Source organism: Amphibalanus amphitrite, unplaced genomic scaffold (genome assembly GCF_019059575.1).
Source record: "Amphibalanus amphitrite isolate SeventyFive unplaced genomic scaffold, NRLGWU_Aamphi_draft 000273F_arrow, whole genome shotgun sequence".
NCBI lineage: Eukaryota > Metazoa > Arthropoda > Thecostraca > Balanomorpha > Balanidae > Amphibalanus > Amphibalanus amphitrite.
This window is the reverse complement of record NW_024881768.1, coordinates 184986-199147: the sequence shown is the minus strand read 5'-3', so window position 1 is coordinate 199147 and position 14162 is coordinate 184986. Positions and strand designations below refer to the sequence as shown.

The 14162-nt window shown below is 58.2% G+C and overlaps 1 protein-coding gene across 1 annotated transcript; it reads left to right on the top strand.

Annotated features, from left to right (window-relative positions):
• Positions 1 to 1720: 1720 nt before the first annotated feature.
• LOC122387081 (neurogenic locus notch homolog protein 1-like) lies at positions 1721 to 13762 on the top strand. Its single transcript, XM_043376914.1, has 13 exons — positions 1721 to 1730; positions 1814 to 2125; positions 2401 to 3048; positions 3293 to 4174; positions 4479 to 4691; positions 7902 to 7956; positions 8082 to 8276; positions 8513 to 8550; positions 10494 to 10691; positions 11669 to 11866; positions 12173 to 12538; positions 12709 to 13119; positions 13296 to 13762. The coding sequence occupies exons 1-13, from the start codon at positions 1721 to 1723 to the stop codon at positions 13760 to 13762; spliced, it is 3993 nt and encodes a 1330-aa protein (XP_043232849.1).
• Positions 13763 to 14162: the final 400 nt, after the last annotated feature.

Sequence of the window (14162 nt, the reverse complement as noted above, 5' to 3'; positions counted from 1 at the left end):
CCCGATGTGCTCGTGTCCTGCGGGCTACACCGGCAACGGATTCTCCAGCTGCTACCCGGTCCCGTCGAGTAAGTATTCGTGGATCAACTATGTTAGTTGCCTGTTGGACAACCAATGATTTTAGCTACATTTATGCTAAATTTTGCAATGACGCCATTAGTATTATTCCTTCGTTGACATATCTCCACATCCCCAGTTTTCCCCGTGCATTCATATATTTTTTATCATCACTTGCAGCCTCGAAGCCGGCTGCACCCCCGCTGGTGCGCGACCCGTGCTTTCCGAGCCCGTGCGGCACGTACGCCACGTGCCGTGCCGTCAACGGCGTGGGCGTGTGCGCGTGTCCGCCCGACTACCTTGGCGATCCGACGGTCGGCTGCCGGCCCGAGTGTCGCACGCTATCCGACTGTCCGTTCGACGAGACTTGCGTCCGAGAGAAGTGTATCGACCCGTGCCCGGGCACGTGCGGCGCCTTCACACAGTGTGTGGTGCGCGCCCACAACCCCATCTGCACGTGCCTGCCCGGCTATATTGGCGATCCGTTCCGAGGATGCTATCCGAGACCGGGTGAGTTTAGGGAACTTGTCACTGTGTCTGTTTATGCTCTAGCGGATCGGTAATTTTGAACCTTGATGATCTGTTTCATTGATTTGCTATACAAAAATATTCACAATGAACATGATTAACCCGCGCACCGACGGGGGTCTGCGCCAACTTAGTACCGACGGGGGGGGGGGGCGGATGACCGCCCCCCCCCCTGAGATCTCGAGAACGAAGCAAGATAGCGACAAGCGGTAAACGGCATCGGATACGCACGGCCAAGATCTACAATTTTTACAAAGGTCATTTTCAGGTCAGGTCAAAGATGACGTCACAGGGGTCGAAAAAGTCAAAATGGCGGCGCTAGATATGGAGAGAGTTTTTCTCGAATAACTTTCGAATTAGTCAAGATAGGAACAAACTAAGGGCATCATCGTGATCCTCTCGTCAATCCGCATCGAATGATATATATGTTGACCTCGAAAGGTCAAGGTCAAAGGTTGACCTCAGGTCACGTGACCTCGAGGTCATCATGTATATCATTCGATGCGTCTTGACGAGCTGAACACAATGAGACCATCCACGCGTCTGTATCTTGTTCCTGTACGGAGTTATTGGCCAAAAACCTTTGGTGACCTTTGATGACGTCACATGACCTCACAGCTGCCCAACAGCAAAACAGACCTCAAGGTAGTGAAGTTTGATCGTATATGAAGTCATGTATGGTATATGGGGCCATTCCGACCCGTTTTAGTGGTAAAAACAGGGAGTTGATTTTTCCCCCATTGACTTATAATGGGGAGGTCGCGAAATTGACCTGACCTTAGGTCACCGATATCAAAATTCCGAGATATACAAATTGTAGCTACTAATGACCTAATAATATCCTGCGACTTTCAAAGGCCTCCGACATCTGCTGTAGCTCTGGCACGGTGACAAAGTTGCAAAAAAGTGACTTGAGGTTGGGTCATTCAAAGTGACCTGGTGACCTGACCTTAAAAGGTAGGAGGTTCAAACTTGCACACCATGTGTAAAATTGATGAGGTTATAGTCATACCAAATTTCGCGGCGCTACGCGCCGCGGTTTTCCCGCTATTCGCGAAAAACCTCAGGGGGGGGGGCGGATATCCGCCCCCCGTCGGTGCGCGGGTTAAATTTCAGTGCTCATTTCCTTAATTTTATGCTCGGCGGTGAGGTCAATAAGTAGAATGACACGAGACACACTTCACCGCTCTCTCCGGTTCTTACATCATCGTGCGCGTTCCCTCTGCAGAAGCACCTCAGGAGAATGACCCGTGCGACCCGAACCCATGCGGAGATGACGATGACGACGCCACGTGCCGCGTGGTGAACAACGTGGCACTGTGCATCCCGGCCGAGCCGGAGCAGCCGCGCCGCGAGTGCTCCACCAACGCAGAGTGCGCACGCCACCTGGCCTGCATCGGCTTCCGCTGCGTCGACCCGTGCCCAGGCAGCTGCGGCACCGGGGCGCGCTGCGACGTCATCAACCACGTGCCCCGCTGCCACTGTCCGGCAGGCACCACCGGCAACCCGGTGCGCTACTGCGCGCCGGTGCCCGCCTCCAGTAAGCACCCGCCGACGCCGTCCAGCGCCGATCATCTCTGCCGGTCGTCGCCGGACCGGTCACAAGCCGGCTCGGCCTTGTATTCTAGCATGCCTGTAAAATGTTTGCACGTCAAAGTTTGCATGCTCTGTCACCAGTGTTTGTTCATGTTTACTGCCAGCATGTCGGTACACACTGTGCCGAGCATCGTGCCTGCATGTGTGTCTGCCTTGAATGCACGCTGCATGGAGCCCACCGACAGACAGAGCGCTGACCTGGCTTCGTGTCTGTTTCAGCGCCGGCGCCGCGGCCGCAGGACCCGTGCTTCCCGTCTCCATGCGCCGAGAACGCTCGCTGCCGCAACCACAACGGCGTGGCTGTGTGCACGTGTCTGCCCGAGTACCAGGGCAACCCGTACGTCAGCTGCCGGCCCGAGTGCTTGTCGGACTCGGACTGCACCAACACACTTAGCTGCCAGCGTCAGAAGTGCCGCGACCCGTGCCCGGGCACCTGCGGGCGCGGCGCCATCTGCGAGGTGTTCGGCCACCGTCCGCGCTGCCGCTGCCCGCCGGGGTACCAGGGAGACCCGTACCAGCCGAGCGGGTGCCGACCGGTGCCGGCCACACCGCCGCCGGTGCCCGAGCAGCCGCGCGACCCGTGCCAGCCGTCACCGTGCGGCGACAACGCCGTCTGCAAGCGGCGCGGCACGGCCGCCGCCTGCGTCTGCCTGCCAGAGTACCAGGGCGACCCGTACGTCGGATGCCGGCCCGAGTGCGTGCTCAACTCAGAGTGTGCACCACAGCTGGCCTGCATCGGCCAGAAGTGCCGCGACCCGTGCAACTGCGGCCTCAACGCCGACTGCCAGGTGGTCAACCACATCGCCTCGTGCGTCTGCCCGCAGGGTCACATCGGAGACCCTTACCGCATGTGTCACCTGGCGCCAAGTGAGTACCACGTCCGACACTACCATCTCGCATAAGTATCTGATAATGTTTAAACATACTGTTTTACTGTATGTAGCCATTGTTCACGTCGTCGGCTAGTTACAAGGGAAACGACGCTTATTCATTAAAAAAAAAATACTCGTTTATCAAATTGGGTCGTACATCGTTGCGCTATTAAAATCTATCGTGCGTATTGAATCACAGGCACAGACCTGTATGACAAACGGTTTTGCCTGCCCTTCAGGTGCACCGCCCGACCCGTGCAACCCGTCGCCGTGCGGCCGCGGTGCCATCTGTCGGGTGAGCGGCACCACTGCCGTCTGCTCGTGCCCGCCCGGCCTGTTCGGCTCTCCGTACGTCGAATGCAAGCCAGAGTGCACGGCCGACTCGGACTGCTCCAATACCATGGCCTGCGTGAACCTGCACTGCGTCAATCCGTGCATCGGCCGCTGCGGCGTGGCCGCCGTCTGCGACGTGTACAACCACCGGGCGCAGTGCTCGTGCCCGCAGCCGCTCGAGGGCAACCCGCACGTGCAGTGCCGCGAACGGTCCCAGGCGCCTGTCGTGGTGCCCAGCGTCAAGCCCGAGTGTGAGGAGGACGACGACTGTTCACTCACGCAGTCCTGCATCAGCGAGCGCTGCCAGAACCCGTGCGCGCTCTACCCGAGCGTGTGCGCCAGCAATGCCGTCTGCCGCGTGATCCGTCACCGCCAGGTGTGCTCCTGCCCGGACAGCATGACCGGAAACCCGAACGTGCTCTGCTATGAGCTCGGCTGCCGCTCCAACTCGGACTGCCCGTCCACAGAGGCGTGCATCAACCGCCAGTGTCAGGACGTGTGCGCCTTCCAGAGCTGCGGCGCCAACGCGCGCTGCCGCGCCTTCAACCACCAGGCGCGCTGCGAGTGTCTGCCGGGCACGCTGGGCGACCCGTACACCGGCTGCCGGCAGCCCGAGTGCACCTCCGACCAGCAGTGTCCGTTCTCGCACGCCTGCCGCGACGAGCGGTGCGTGCCCGTGTGCACGGACGCCTGCGGCCGTCTGGCCGAGTGTCGCGCCATCAACCACCGCGCCAGCTGCAGCTGCCCGCCCGGGTACACGGGCGAACCGACCGTCTCCTGCAGCCCCGGTGAGTGCGAACGACAGACGTGGCGATCAAACGTCAACTGCCGCTTGAGGGTAGGTTGCCATACGCACCGTTCACTATCTTTGACTTATTCGGTAAGTGACATGACATCTCGTCGTTTCCCTAGGAGCATAACTTTAAACAAAGTCAGATACGCAATGGGTGTAAATTGCCGCAAATTTCCTCATCGAAACATTCATGTGAACATCGTTAAATAAATATAACACCGAGTACTTACCACTGCCGATGGCCCGGAACTGACGCAGTGCTGGTGAATGTCTCTGACGCCGTCTCTGGCCGCCCGCAGTTCCGGACGAGCCGCGCCACGAGTGCACCACCGACGCCGAGTGTCCGTCGCGGCACGCGTGCATGGGCCACCGGTGCGTCAACCCGTGCCAGGCCATCCAGCCGTGCGGCCTGAACGCCGAGTGCCGCGTGGTGGACAGCCTGCCGGCGAGGACCATGCTCTGTCATTGCCTGCCAGGCTTCATCGGCGACCCAGACGTCGAGTGCCGACCCCGTGAGTCCCCCCTCCCTTTCCCAACCGCCGACGCTGGCTCGAACCACCATCAGCGGCTCAGATTATCTTGCTAATTAGCTCAACCGCAACGGAACTTGTTTTGGGATTCCGAGAGCCAATTGCAATGAGCAGGGGCCATACGGGGACCTTGTGTTACGTAAAATGTGCGAAAATGTGTCGGCAGCACCCCGAATGCTGTCATCTATGGGTAATTAACCGTGCGTGTCTGTATGTTCACAGATGCTTAACACGCTAACAACGCGACATCAGTAACGATTAACGAACCTTCATCCTTGTCACCATATCCTGCCTGCTCGCATATGACCAGCTGACGTGTGCTTCTATTACAGGGTCCTCAGTCCCACCCATTATCCTTCTGTGAATGTGTGAGTGTTATGGACCGCTTGGCTAACATTATTACTACTGTGTAATATAAAATATAAATAGAATATAAAAGACGGATGCGTTCCGTCAATTACATAAAATACAAATAGAGTGAGGCACCATCAAACACCACCCCCTGACCTTCAAGGGTCACTCTCACTGCGGTGCCGAACATCACCAACGTGCCATGAGGTCCCGTCCACTTCCACAATATGAAGTGACGGCACCCTGGTAACAACACCCGGCTGCGACCTATCACCACAGCGTGATCCAGGCTGTCGGACCCACACGGCGTCCCCGACAGTGTAGGCGCTGTCCGTGCCCTCCGGACCGCTGCCGTCCGCTGGATCACCACCAGTGCCAGTGACTGTCCTCACGCTGTCCCTGACCGAGTACCGGTAGATCTGTCCGGCTGGTGTCGTAGCCGAGCTCTGTCCGTCCTGAGGTGTTACGTTGTAAAGATGCACGGCATCGCCAACGGTGCACCCTGTTCTTGCGGCTATGACCTTCACGGTCCGATGATTCCTCTCTACCACACCATTTCCACTTGGGCGGTAGACGGCGCGGAACCTCAGCCGAATTTTCCACTTTGCCGCGAACACTGCAAACGCCCGACTGCGAAAGGCGGTATCATTATCCGCCAGGATCTCTTCTGGAGCTCCACGTTCATTGAAAATTCGATGCAGCTCTTCAATGACGTGCGCTGAATCTGCCCTTCGAAGCAATCTCCACAAACTGAACCTCGAAGGACCGCAGTCGACCACCGACAGGTACAGACTGCGCTGGTGGTGCGTGACGTCAATCGCCAGCCTAGTCCAGGACTCGTTCACCTCCAGCTTCCCAGGCTTCCACTTATGTAACTGGTGCTGGGTCGATAGACCTACATGCGTCACAGTGGGACACGACAGCACGCGCCTCACTCCTCGTAATGTTCGGAGAAATCTCGCGCCGAGCGAAGAACAGCGTTCTCCGTACTCCAGGATGGCCTGCGCGGGTGTGCACCTCGCGAACCGCTGCTCGCCGTCCTCTTTCTTCGTCCTCGGTCCCATCTGCCCCGACGCCATCGCCGCCATCACCGCTCGTGCTGGAGCTATCTTCATCACCGCTGGTGCACTCAGCATTCACCGCAGCACCACACGTCCCAGCGGACTCTCCGTTCAGTGGACCGCGCAGCCACTGAGCGGGAACCCGGCTGAGGCAGTTCGCTTTGTTGTCCGCCGACTTCACCAGAGTCACTGTCAGATGCAGGTTGAATTCGGCCACCAACTGCTTGACTATGTCGACTCGGCGCCGTATCAGCATTTCCCCGTGGGCCTTAGTGCGGAGACGTGCTCGGCTACTTAACCTTCGCCCTGGTGGGGGGGGGGGGGCATTTTGGCCCCCCCCCTGTGGTTTTTCAGCGATAACTCAGAAACCACTTGAGTTAGCGCCCTGAAACTTTGTATAGCTGTTTATTCAACATTTTTACATCATGTCCTTTTTTGGGGGGTTCGGGTCAGGTCAGGTCAGGTCACAAGGTCACCAAAACTGACACCACCTCTAAAAAAGTTCAAAGCTCTCTCAAAGGCACAGCTTTTATCCGATCGATGTAAAATTTACAGTACTTGAAGATGTCACCCAGCTCTACAAAATGGCTATCTCGGATTTTTTATAAATGTGACCTAAGGTCAGGTCAGGTCATCGCTGCTCCCCATTATAAGTCAATGGGAGAATCGAAAAGTAGTTGTTTTTCAGCTAAATCGGGCGTGATTGTTCCTATATTTCGTTATTGAAGTGTCTTGGGTCAGCAAATCACAGCCCATGTGAAACCATTTGCTTGTGACCTCGCTGAGGTCACGCTAGGTCATCTCCCTGGTCACCAGAGGTCACCAGCGGTTTTTCTGCACTTACTTGTTATTGAATAGAGATAGAGACTCCGTTCGACGTTTATCGTGTTTGTCTCGTCAATGCGGATCGAATGATATGCAGCATGACCTATTTCGGTAAGGTCATGACCTTGACCTGAGGTCAAATTTTCAAAATGACCTTTCGAGGTCAAACTATATATCATTCGACGCGTCTCGACGAGCCAAGCACGATGGTGCATGAATCGTTTCTCTATTTTCTCGTGAATGCATGCTATAGTTAAAAACATTTTCAACGAAATTTGCCAAGTTGACCTTGCATGACCTCTGTAGGCCAAACCGTTGAGCTGAGGTCAAATCTGACGAACCTTGGCGAAAGAGCTTGAAAAGAGCTATCGATTGCTTTTTTCCGCGGCTCTCTAGCTCTTCTAGTTTCCGAGCTACAGCGGAATATGTCCGGCAACACCGAAAACACTGAAATTTGACCTATGATGACCTCTAGCGACCTCAATATTGACCTTAGCGAAAAAATGACCGAAATACTTTCGAACGTACTTGTTATGGGCTTTCGTTTGCTTTTTTCCGCGTCTTCCTAGCCCTCTTCGTTTTCGAGTTAGACGGGGGGGGTCATTTTGGCCCCCCCCCCCCACCAGGGCGAAGGTGGCTCAGACCCACACCAGGGCGCGGGTTAATGCATCGTCGAGCCAGCGATGAACAGTGGCCGAGTCCGTTTTCAGCTCGATGACTCGCATGCCCCAGGCGATAGCTAGATTGATGCCTCGCAGGGCGGCATCGAGCTCTGCCATATTTATGTGAGTCGTCTCATCCTTTCGAAGCCAGCATCCGTCTTCGATGATGTTTCCATCTTGCGTCTCCAGAGCGATTCCCGCCGCCACAGAGGAGGCGTCCGTCCACACGACAGCACTGTCTCCACTGACGTGCCAGTGACCTCGCGCTGGATCATCCTTCACCATCCGCTCAGCCACGTACATCATCTGCTCGCGCAGCTCTGGATCGTCGGTAACATCGTCCCAGTGGTGAGTCACAGCATTGACTCGACGTTTCAGCCAGGCCGCTGCCGGCCTCAGCCAGCCGCACACTGGCATGTGCGCCACCAGACGTCCGCACCAGGAGAACACAGTGCGGCGTGTCATGACGTCAGGAGGGGCACCGACTGCGTTATCCCGAGTCCAGTGGAGATCACCGTCTCCTGCGACACCAACCCGCAGGCCCAGCAGCCGTGCTCCGTCCTGGACTCTCGCTGGAGGCTTGCACTCCAGGCCGTACTTAAAGAAGTGCTCCACTACACGATCGGCCGTAACAATGTCCTCATCGACACACAGGTCGTCCACATACGGTAGGTATTGTGGCGCGCTCCACATCGGCGTCTTGGCTGAGGACCGCTTGCACCACCTTCTTCATCATCAGCGGGGCCACGTTCAATCCGGACCCGACCCTCGTCAACGCATAACGCCGTCCGCCGACAATCACGGTCTGAAATGGCCAAAGGCGCTGGTCTGTGCGAATCTGCAGGTAAGCTCGCTTCAAATCCACCACGGCGAGATTCTTACCGTGGCGGCGCCACCTCCGCAGCGTGTCTGTGCAGACGTCGGCCTCTGCTGTGTGCGCAGGTACGTGGCTGTTCAACTGACGGTAGTCCAGACAGGGTCGCACCTTGCACACACACACACACACACACACACACAATGTTTATTATCAAAGACAGAAAGATTCTGGAAGAATGCAGCAGAGGGATGCACTTACTGCCCTGCTCCACAGCCATCAGCGGCAACAGTCCACGGGGAGGGCCATAGACGGACTGATCGTATGGAATTAGCCATCCATTGTCTATCCAAGTCTGAAGTTCGGCTTCAAATTCCTGCCTGGCTTCTGCTGACATGGCATACTCAGGCACACTGCTGGATAGACTGGCTGGCTCAGCTCCATCTTCCCACTTACACGACATCGTCCACGCTCGTTGGTCGGCATCAAACCGTACTGAGAAATCGGGCGTGTCCACCACCAATTCATCTTCAAGGCCTGGTGGAGTGGGCGGCGTAGTCGGCTTCCCACAGAACTTGACATCAGAGGGGGATGCAATCATCGCCACCCAGAGCCGAGATGGCGGGCACTCCGAGTACCATCTCGACACCCATCGGTTTGTCATCAAGAACCAGCACAGAAACATTCGCCGACTGCCCGGAACACGTTCTCAGCTGCACAGTTCCAACCCCACTGGAGAAAAACGGGTCTCCACTCATCGACGTTACCGCTGTTCTCTGAGGCCGCCACGCCTCACACACAGACTTGTAAACCAGGTTCTCTGTGCAGCCAGAATCCACCAGAGCTCGGCACCTGTGCCCGTCAACAGTCAGGTCTACGACCGGCAGAGCGCCACCCGTCACTGCGCGGGAGATGACGCCGGCGCTGACACACCATCTCCCACGCCGTTTCCCGAACGGACGGGGCACCGAGACGCCAAATGGTTGGGTTCGCCGCACACCCAGCACCGTCTTGTCACACGTCTCGCAGCTCTAGATGGCTCAGCCGTCGTTTCGTGATTGTTTCTCTGTGCCCGCGTGAGGCGCTCTCCTGCCGCCGCGGCTGCCATCGCCGGGTCATTCTTCACGGCCCGTCGGGCACTGCTCAAGGCGCTCTCGATGCTCAGGTCCTGCACTCGATAGCTGGCGCCGATTGCTTCACGCACGTATAGTGGAAGACCAGAGATAAAAGAGCACAGAAGGGTCCGATCTGAAACACCTCCAAAAAGTGTGGACAGTCGCCGGAGGTCTGCCAGGAAAACATCCACTGCTTCACCTGGTCTGAGCTTCCGAGCCACAAACTCTTCATACGCCCCAAGGGGATCTGGCGCAAACGCAGACTGCAGTGCGTCCTTCACCGACTCGTACGACGTTCGATCTCTCGCTGGCAACTGTGCATAAACAGTGAATGCATCACCTTTCAACTTCAGAGGCAGGATCCTCATAATATCACTGCCCTGCAGCTCGCACAGTATTTCAGTTCGGTTCAGCCACCGTACGACGTCTTCCTTGCCGGAATAATCATCGATCGCATCGATATACTCGTCATCGTTAGCTTTACGTTTCTTTGGAGCCATTTTACCACCCGTATATTCAAGGAAAAAATGCCGAAATAGCTTGTAATATAAAATATAAATAGAATATAAAAGACGGTTAACTTTCTCCAAAAACCGACTGTCTTTATTCTCCCCAAATCTGCACATCAAATTTTCCATCAGCGTGTTTTAGCGCGAGATAAAATTACTATGCGTTCCGTCAATTACATAAAATACAAATAGAGTGAGGCACCATCAAACATACTGTTACAACAATATGGATAGGTACTTTGCGTTAACCTATGTTACGAATGTTCATCACACTAACATCGCATCTTTATTTCAGGCTCCTTCATCCTCCAGGCTCATCTATCCTCGTGTTAACAACATGCCACGGCTGCGTTATCGCTCGTATGTGTGCGTGTGTGGTGACCGGTCCTATTTCAGGTCGGCGCCGGTCCTGCCCAGCCCCGCTGACCGCTGTCCTGTGTCGCGCAGCGCCCACTGAGGCACCCGGCTGCACCGACAACTCCGAGTGTCCGCCGTCCGAGGCCTGCCGCAACCGCGCCTGTGTCGACCCGTGCCGCGTGGCCAACCCGTGCGCGGCCAACGCCATATGCCGCGTGGCCAACCACGCCGCCACGTGCGAGTGTCCGGACGACTACGTGGGCAGCCCGTACACGGGCTGTTACCAGGGTAAGTGGCCCGCGGACGGCCAGACGGAACGCGCCTTGCGTAATACCGCGGACAATAAACTCGGTGACAGACGCCCGCTAAACTGTCCCGCCCGCTGCTGACCATTATGTTCAATGCTAACTGCTAACTAACCTAACCCACCCCGTTGTGCCAATGGGACAATCACAGATAGCGATCATTTCGGTACCTAGCTCAGTAATAATAATAATTAATAATTATAACCTAGCAATATTGCACATTTGCTAGAAACTGAGACTTTACCTGCCCCTCCCGCTTCTAGCCCCGACTAAATAGAAGCTTGCACCTACATACTAGCGACCCCGCAGTAACCATGCACATAACCATTAGATGGCTGATTAATAATGCATAACCGTGTACATAACGCGCCTAAGCCACTCCCTGCTAACTGCGTCCACTAACTAATTGGAGCAGCACACCGCTGTACCGCGCCCACTAACCGGGGTCTGCCCCGCCCGGCCGCCGCAGCCCTGCCTCGACCCAGCCGCCGGTGCCAGGCCGCCGCCGACTGCAACGACATTAACTCGTGCCTGGACGAGCGGTGCCAGAACCCGTGTCTCGTGGCCAACTCGTGCCCAGAGACGGCCACGTGCCGGCCCTACCAGCACGTGCCCTACTGCTATTGTCCCAACGGCACCACAGGGGACCCCAATGTCGGCTGCGCGCCAGGTAACGTCACTCCGCGATGTAGATACTAATCGAGGAACAGCGTGATGGGCAGCCTGGTGATGGTGTCTTCCGTTTCAGCATGTTCAAGAGAAATGGTACCCAGCTCCAGTGCATATCGGCAGATTTACCACCTCTAATTCATTCGGCGAATCTTAAGATTTCTCTGTGAAAGACACAGTTCCGCGGGGTCCTCGTCTGCCGGAGCCGCCGTGTGGGTTCCCGCCCGGGTGTGCCTCGCTGACATTGACGGAGTGCTCCTCGCTGACACTGACAGAGTGTTGTGTCCGCAGTGCCGGAGGCGGAGCCGGAGTGCAGGCGGGACACGGACTGCGCCGACACCCAGGCGTGCCAGCAGCAGCGTTGCGTGGACCCGTGCCGCACCTCCAGCCCGTGCGGCACCAACGCCAACTGCCGCACCGTCAGCCACCGGCCGTACTGCACCTGCCCGGCCGGCTACCTCGGCGACCCGTTCAGCCGCTGCTACAGGCGTGAGTACCGCCGCCGCGGCCCAGACGCCGCCGCCGCACACTAACACGTCCTGCCGACCGTCCTCGCCGCCCCCTGCTCTCCTGCCCTCCGTGCCGAGACGGGTGCCATCCACTAACGCTTGCCAGCCGACCGACGGAGCCGCTCGCCGACCAGGTGAGTGCTCCGCCGGCGCTGGCCGCCCTCGCTTGTCGCCGCCGCCACGGCGCGCGCGCGACCTCCTCTGCCCCCAGGCTAACGCCGACTAACGGAGCGCCGACGCCTGCCGCGGCTGACCCGCCGTCCTCGCCTCGTCTCTCCTTCGACAGCCGAGTGCACGCGCGACGACGACTGCCCGCGCGACCGCGCCTGCATCTCCGAGAACTGCCGCGACCCGTGCCAGACGACGTCCTGCGGCCGGCGCGCAGAGTGCCGCGTCACCGTGCACCGCGCCCAGTGCTACTGCCCGCCGGGCACCCAGGGCAACCCGCTGCTGGCCTGCGTCGACGTCGGCTGCCGCGTCAACGATGACTGCGCCGACCACCAGCGCTGCGAGACGCGCAGCGGTGCGTGCGTGGCCGTCTGCAGCACCGGAACGTGCGCCTCCTTGGCCACCTGTACGGCCGACGACCACCAGGCGCAGTGCACGTGCCCGCCCGGCTACAACGGCAACGCCTTCTTCCAGTGCATCAAGGGTGAGTGCCGTGCCGCCGCCTTCGTGGAACGAAATAACGATATAGTGATGTCCCTGCATAGTTCCGGAACTATCTCGACAAGTTTATAATGGTGATTGTTTATTTTTTTTTAGTCAAATTACCCATTGCGCCGTCTGACCTGTGGCCTCCCTGCTCGGTGCGCGTTTCAGACGAGCCGCGAGTGCCAGCGCCAGTGTGCGTGGTGGACACGGACTGCGCGCCGGGCCTGGCCTGTCTCGCCGAGCGCTGCCAGGACCCGTGCGCCAGCATCAGCCCGTGCCGCGGCGGCCAGCTCTGTTCCGTGCAGAACACGGCGCCGTTCCGCACCCTGGTGTGCCGCTGCCCGGCCGACATGATGCTGGACAGCTCGGGCCTGTGCATCACCCCGGTGGTGGCTGAGCCCGAGTGCACGGTCGACTCGGACTGCAGTCAGGACGAGCAGTGCCAGCGCGCCAACTGCATGCCCGTCTGCCGACCGGACCCGTGCGGCGCCAACGCCATCTGCGAGCCGAAGCAGCACCGCGCCGTGTGCCGCTGCCCGCCCGGCTACGTCCAGAGCCAGTACAACGCCTGCCAGAGAGGTGAGCCGCTTCACTCAAACGGATGTGTCTGACGGGCTTGGTAACGTCTACCCTCCACATCGCCGATAAAATACGATCAAACATTTACATTGGAGACTTGAACAGGTGCCTCAAGTGTCCGTTGCAACGTAGCTGATTGTAGAGCATGACGACTGACCGGGCCATCTCGTTTACAGAGCCGCCGACGCCACAGCCTCCGATCGTGCGGCCCGAGTGCGTCTCCAACAGTCAGTGCCGCTTCGACCAGGCGTGCATCAGCAGCCGCTGCCAGAGCCCGTGCGACGTGCGCAGCCCGTGCGCGCCCAACGCGCGCTGCGAGGTGCGCAACCACGGCGCCATCTGCAGCTGCCCGCCGCGCCACATCGGCAACCCGTTCATCCAGTGCGTGCCGCAGCCGGAGCAGCCGCCGGTGGCAGGCTGCCAGAGCAACGACGACTGCCTGGCCCAGCAGAGCTGCCAGAACCGCCAGTGCCGCTCGCCGTGCAACTGCGGAGACAACGCCGACTGCAACGTCATCAACCACCGGGCCATCTGCAGCTGCCGCCAGGGATACGACGGCAACGCGCAGACTGGCTGCTACCAGGGTCAGTCATGGCGGGACGGCGCGCCAGTCGAGCTGACGCCTGTGCCGACCCGGGACTGACGCAGCAAGGTTTTTGTGTGCGTGTGTGCCGCTCGCGAGGTGCGTTGGAGGGACAGCGCCGCTCGCGAGGTGCGTTGGATGCGTTGGAGGGACAGCCTTTGCGTTTGTGTAGCGCGCTGTTCGTGTAGTGTCCTGTTCGCGTAGTGCGCTGTTCGCGTAGTGCGCTGTTCGCGTAGTGCGCTGTTTGCGTAGTGCGCTGTTTGCGTAGTGCGCTGTTCGCGTAGTGCACTGTTTGCGTAGTGCGTTGTGTGCGTAGTGGGCTGTTCGAGAGTCGCGCTCGAACTGTGGACTATTCAGTGAGTGAGCCGTGCGGCTGGCCTGGTAGTGAGTGCGCTGCTCGCGAGGAGCACTGGGGAGACTCTGCCTGTTATGTTAATTGTGATGACTTGGCTATTGTGAT

Coding starts and splice junctions, on each gene's coding strand:
- LOC122387081 (XM_043376914.1), top strand. Junction 3,049..3,292: donor CATGTGTCACCTGGCGCCAA/GTGAGTACCACG, acceptor CCTGCCCTTCAG/GTGCACCGCCCGACCCGTGC. Junction 10,692..11,668: donor GTACACGGGCTGTTACCAGG/GTAAGTGGCCCG, acceptor TTGTGTCCGCAG/TGCCGGAGGCGGAGCCGGAG.